The 4,502-nt window shown below is 45.6% G+C and overlaps 1 protein-coding gene across 1 annotated transcript in view; it reads left to right on the forward strand.

Annotated features, from left to right (window-relative positions):
* The first annotated feature begins 3,176 nt into the window (after positions 1–3,176).
* LOC133125168 (junctional adhesion molecule 2A-like) overlaps positions 3,177–4,502 on the forward strand; it is a 9,129-nt gene continuing 7,803 nt past the window's right edge. The window contains exon 1 of the mRNA XM_061236917.1: positions 3,177–3,312. Within this exon, the coding sequence (XP_061092901.1) occupies positions 3,279–3,312 (34 nt within the window). The 5' untranslated portion in view covers positions 3,177–3,278. The remainder of the gene's footprint in view (positions 3,313–4,502) is intronic.

Consider the following 4,502-nt stretch of genomic DNA (forward strand, 5'->3'; position numbering starts at 1 on the left):
TGTACTGTGAGTCTGTGCTGTACTGTGAGCCTTGTGCTGTACTGTGAACTTTCTGCTGTACTGTGAGTCTGTACTGTACTGTGAGTCTGTACTGTGAGCCTTCTGCTGTACTGTGAGTCTGTGCTGTACTGTGAGCCTTGTGCTGTACTGTGAACTTTCTGCTGTACTGTGAGTCTGTGCTGTACTGTGAGTCTGTGCTGTACTGTGAACTTTCTGCTGTACTGTGAGTCTGTACTGTGAGCTTTCTGCTGTACTGTGAGCTTTCTGCTGTACTGTGAGTCTGTGCTGTAGTCTGTAGTCTGTGCTGTTTCTATTGTAACTTTGAACATGGGCACAACTCAAAATTTTGCCTTCCAAAACTGTCAACACACTATAGTGTCACTCATATGCTGGCTGTGATGTAACATTTTTAGATCATGCTAGCTTTGCATTAGAATCAGTACTTTAATGAGAGATGCAGGTATTAGATAGGTTACCTAAGTGTCCTTCACTAAAATGACACAAACATACACACACACATACACACATATGCACACACATACATATACACTCATGCACACAAACACAGACACACACACAAGCTTCAGGGGTAGAGTAGAGAGCTGCTGGAGAGCTCTGTCTCCCTCTGGAGGCCTGTAACACACCGCAGCCATACAGTACATAACCCAAGGTTAACGCTAATTGTACCTAGCCCAGGGTTAATGCTAATTGTACCTAGCCCAACGTTAATGCTAATTGTACCTAGCTCAACGTTAATGCTCATTGTACCTAGCCCAAGGTTAATGCTAATTGTACCTAGCCCAGGGTTAATGCTAATTGTGATAGGGGTTGAACTGTAAAGGACTCCTCCCCATTAGCATTAGCCCTGTACTGGGGGAAATCACCAACTGCTGACTGCATGCAACCAAGAGGAAAGCCTTTAATAGCCGACAACACTGGTGTGTGTGGCATCATGGAGAGAGCAGGAGCGCCCCCTGTAGGTTGGACTGAGGAGTGTTAATGCTGTCCATGACTGGGGTTCTGGACCAGCTGACCCCAGCGTGTCAGTGTTCACACTTCCAGAACATTACTGTTCACCGATGCAGACCGCAAACACCACAGCACCCACTATGACTACAGCTACAGACCCTGACCGCTACACAACTATAGCTACAGACCCTGACCGCTATACAACTACAGCTACAGACCCTGACCGCTATACAACTACAGCTACAGACCCTGACTGCAGTATGACCACAGCTACAGACACTGACTGCAGTATGACCACAGATGCAGACCCTGACTGCTATATGACCACAGCTACAGACCCTGACTGCAGTATGACCACAGCTACAGACCCTGACTGCAGTATGACCACAGATGCAGACCCTGACTGCTATATGACCACAGCTACAGACCCTGACTGCTATATGACCACAGCTACAGACCCTGACTGCAGTATGACCACAGCTGTAGCGTAGTGGTTAAGGTAAATGATTGGGACACGCAAGGTCGGTGGTTCTAATCCCGGTGTAGCCACAATAAGATCCGCACAGCCGTTGGGCCCTTGAACAAGGCCCTTAACCCTGCATTGTTCCAGGGGAGGGTTGTCTCCTGCTTAGTCTAATCAACTGTACGTCGCTCTGGATAAGAGCGCCTGCCAAATGCCATTAATGTAGCTACAGACCCTGACTGCAGTATGACCACAGCTACAGACCCTGGCCACAAGTTCAGACCCTCCCTGACAGCACCCATGAGCACACTGTCTCCATGTCGCCCAGTCCAGTGTCCATGTTAATTGTGAGAGGGCTGACATACAGTACCTAGCCCTGGGATTATCATAACTGCACCTAGCCCAGGGTTCATGCTAACTGCACCTAGCCCAGGGTTCATGCTAACTGCACCTAGCCCAGGGTTCATGCTAACTGCACCTAGCCCAGGGTTCATGCTAACTGCACCTAGCCCAGGGTTTATGCTAACTGCACCTAGCCTAACTGTGTGTTGTCACAGTTTGAACGTATTTTTTGCAAAATATCAGTTTTTTTTCAAATGTCAGTTGTGTCATGATGCTTTGACACCTTCTTGTCATAAGTCTGCATCCACACTAAGTTCCCATCTGTAGACTTAAATACCGATGTCATGAAATAATGAAGATATGTAATTAAATAATACATATTTAATAATAACCTGCCAGTGTGTTGTGTGCTTTCCTTTCATGATGATTAACATTATTAACACAATTTAAATTCAATTTTGCACTAATATTGAATAGAAATTATACAATAAAAATATAAATACACTGATTTAGAAGACTTATCAAATCACACAGGGAGATGTATTCATACTGTCTCCAATGCATTGTGTGTGTGTGTGTGTGTGTGTGTGTGTGTGTGTGTGTGTGTGTGAGAGAGAGTGTATGTGAGTGTGTGTGTATGTGTGTGTGTGAGTGTGTGTGTGTGTGACAGAGAGTGTATGTGAGTGTGTGTGTATGTGTGTGTGTGTGTGTGTGTGTGTGAATGCTCTTTGATCATTTCACCTCAAGATCTCAACACTGATTAACCCCACACTTGCTCACTTATTAAAGTCACATTACAGTGCTGTACCACACGCTACGTGAATCTGAACTGCTTCTGGTCGGCATGAAAGGGTCCAATTAATGTCATAGTGCTCATTTTATCTCTATATTCTATCTCTATTCTCTTAATTGAGCTGCAGAAATGAACATGTTTGAATAAAGCATGTTTTCCTGATATTCAAATAAAACAAATATTGCCACAGAAAAACATTGCAGACCCTCCAATTGCTTTTCGTGTTAGGGAGAGAGATAATGCGATGGGAAGTGCCTAAGCCTGGCGTGGCTCTGAGGAATAAACGGAAACGCTAATATGGACAAACGGTGCGGAAACTATAGGAGGAAGGAGCATTGCAGACACTCCTGGTTGTTTGGGTAACCGTCTTTAGAAGTAGAGCAGGGAGATTCTCAGTCCTTCCCAAAGGTACACACACGAAAAGCAGAAAGTATCCTGTTGAATAACGTGTGCACACGAGGCTATATTAACCCCCTCCCCAAAACTCGTCTACTTAACCGTGATTAATTTGGACGAACACGACAGTCTGCACGGGACAGCGCACTCGCGTTTCTAACTGCCAAAAAAATCGCTGCAAGTTACAACAAATCAACAAAACAGTCGCGGGACACACTTACGTCCACTTCTCACTTAATCGCGGGTCTGTGGGACAGCATTGCTCCTTGCTCCATTGCTCGCTGTCGTGTTTTTACGGACTAATCGCCCACGAAGATGCTCCTCATCTCCGCTCTCCTGCTGTTACAGAGTAAGTGCTGACACGCACCATTGCTTCTTATTACAGCCTTGCCTTCCAACACATAACTACAGAATTCAAACTATTCATGCGCTTATATTCATGAGCAGTGTTGCATTTGTGAGAATGTGCCTGTGCCAGTGTGTGTGTGCGTCTGTGTATGTGCGCGCGTCTGTTGTCAGTTTAAAAAGATGCCATTGACCAAGCGCGGATTGCCGTTAAACAGTATGCATAGCATCTCTTCTTCTAAAATAATATGCAACTCTTGGAATCTTTCCTTTCTAAGAGCAGGGAATTAGCCCTCGTTGTGCGAACGCAGGCACAACCCCGGTGCTCAATAAAATTGCACTCCCAAAGTTTCTTATTGTATGCGATGAGTACTGTTAGTGCCAAATGCGCAGAAATAAATCGGTTGAAACGCGGTGGTGATATTTGCAGGTAAAGCCAACAGGCGATTTTCCTCGAGACACGTGCGTATGAGCTTCATTTACTTGTCATGTTATTTTCATGTTCATCTGTTGCTGCTGCCGCCCGGTGCGAATTAATTAGCCTACAATTATAATGTACATTGTTGTTTTTTTTTGTTTGACTGGAGCACAGAGACAGAATTTCATAGCTTAAATGAGCGACTTAGACGTCAGTGTCAAAAGTGCGTTTTCAAACGTGCTTTGTGGATGAAGCCGGGACTTCAGGGACTAGGGTAGGTGTGGACGCGGTAGGTGTGGGCGGCCGGCCGTTCTGTTTCTGCTTCTAAGCTGCGACATCAACGCGCCGATGAAAGTTCTCTGAAAGCTGCGATAGGGCCCGACCCCGTCATTGACCCCTCCCTGACCCTGCAGACAGGGGACGGCTGATTACATCTCTAAAGAGTCAGAGTAGACGTGGAGGAAGACCAGGCCTCTGAATGCTGATTGGAGGGGTCACGCAGCGTCAGATCAGGGGTCTCTGGGGAGGTTGGGTGCAAGAAGACGAAGCAGAAGATATCCTGGAAAATAACATTTCTGGGGGGTTATTATGGCATTTCTGAAGTTTGTCGGCCCATTCAAGAGTTGCATATTATTTTAGAAGAAGAGATGCTATGCATACTGTTTAACGGCAATCCGCGTGGAAATGTATTTAGAAGCTTTGGTCAATGGCATCTTATTAGATTTTTTTAAAACCTCCCCAGAGAAACGGTTCCAAAAGGAACCCCTGTCGATTCA

This window comes from Conger conger, chromosome 3, assembly GCF_963514075.1.
Source record: "Conger conger chromosome 3, fConCon1.1, whole genome shotgun sequence".
Taxonomy (NCBI): Eukaryota; Metazoa; Chordata; class Actinopteri; order Anguilliformes; family Congridae; genus Conger; species Conger conger.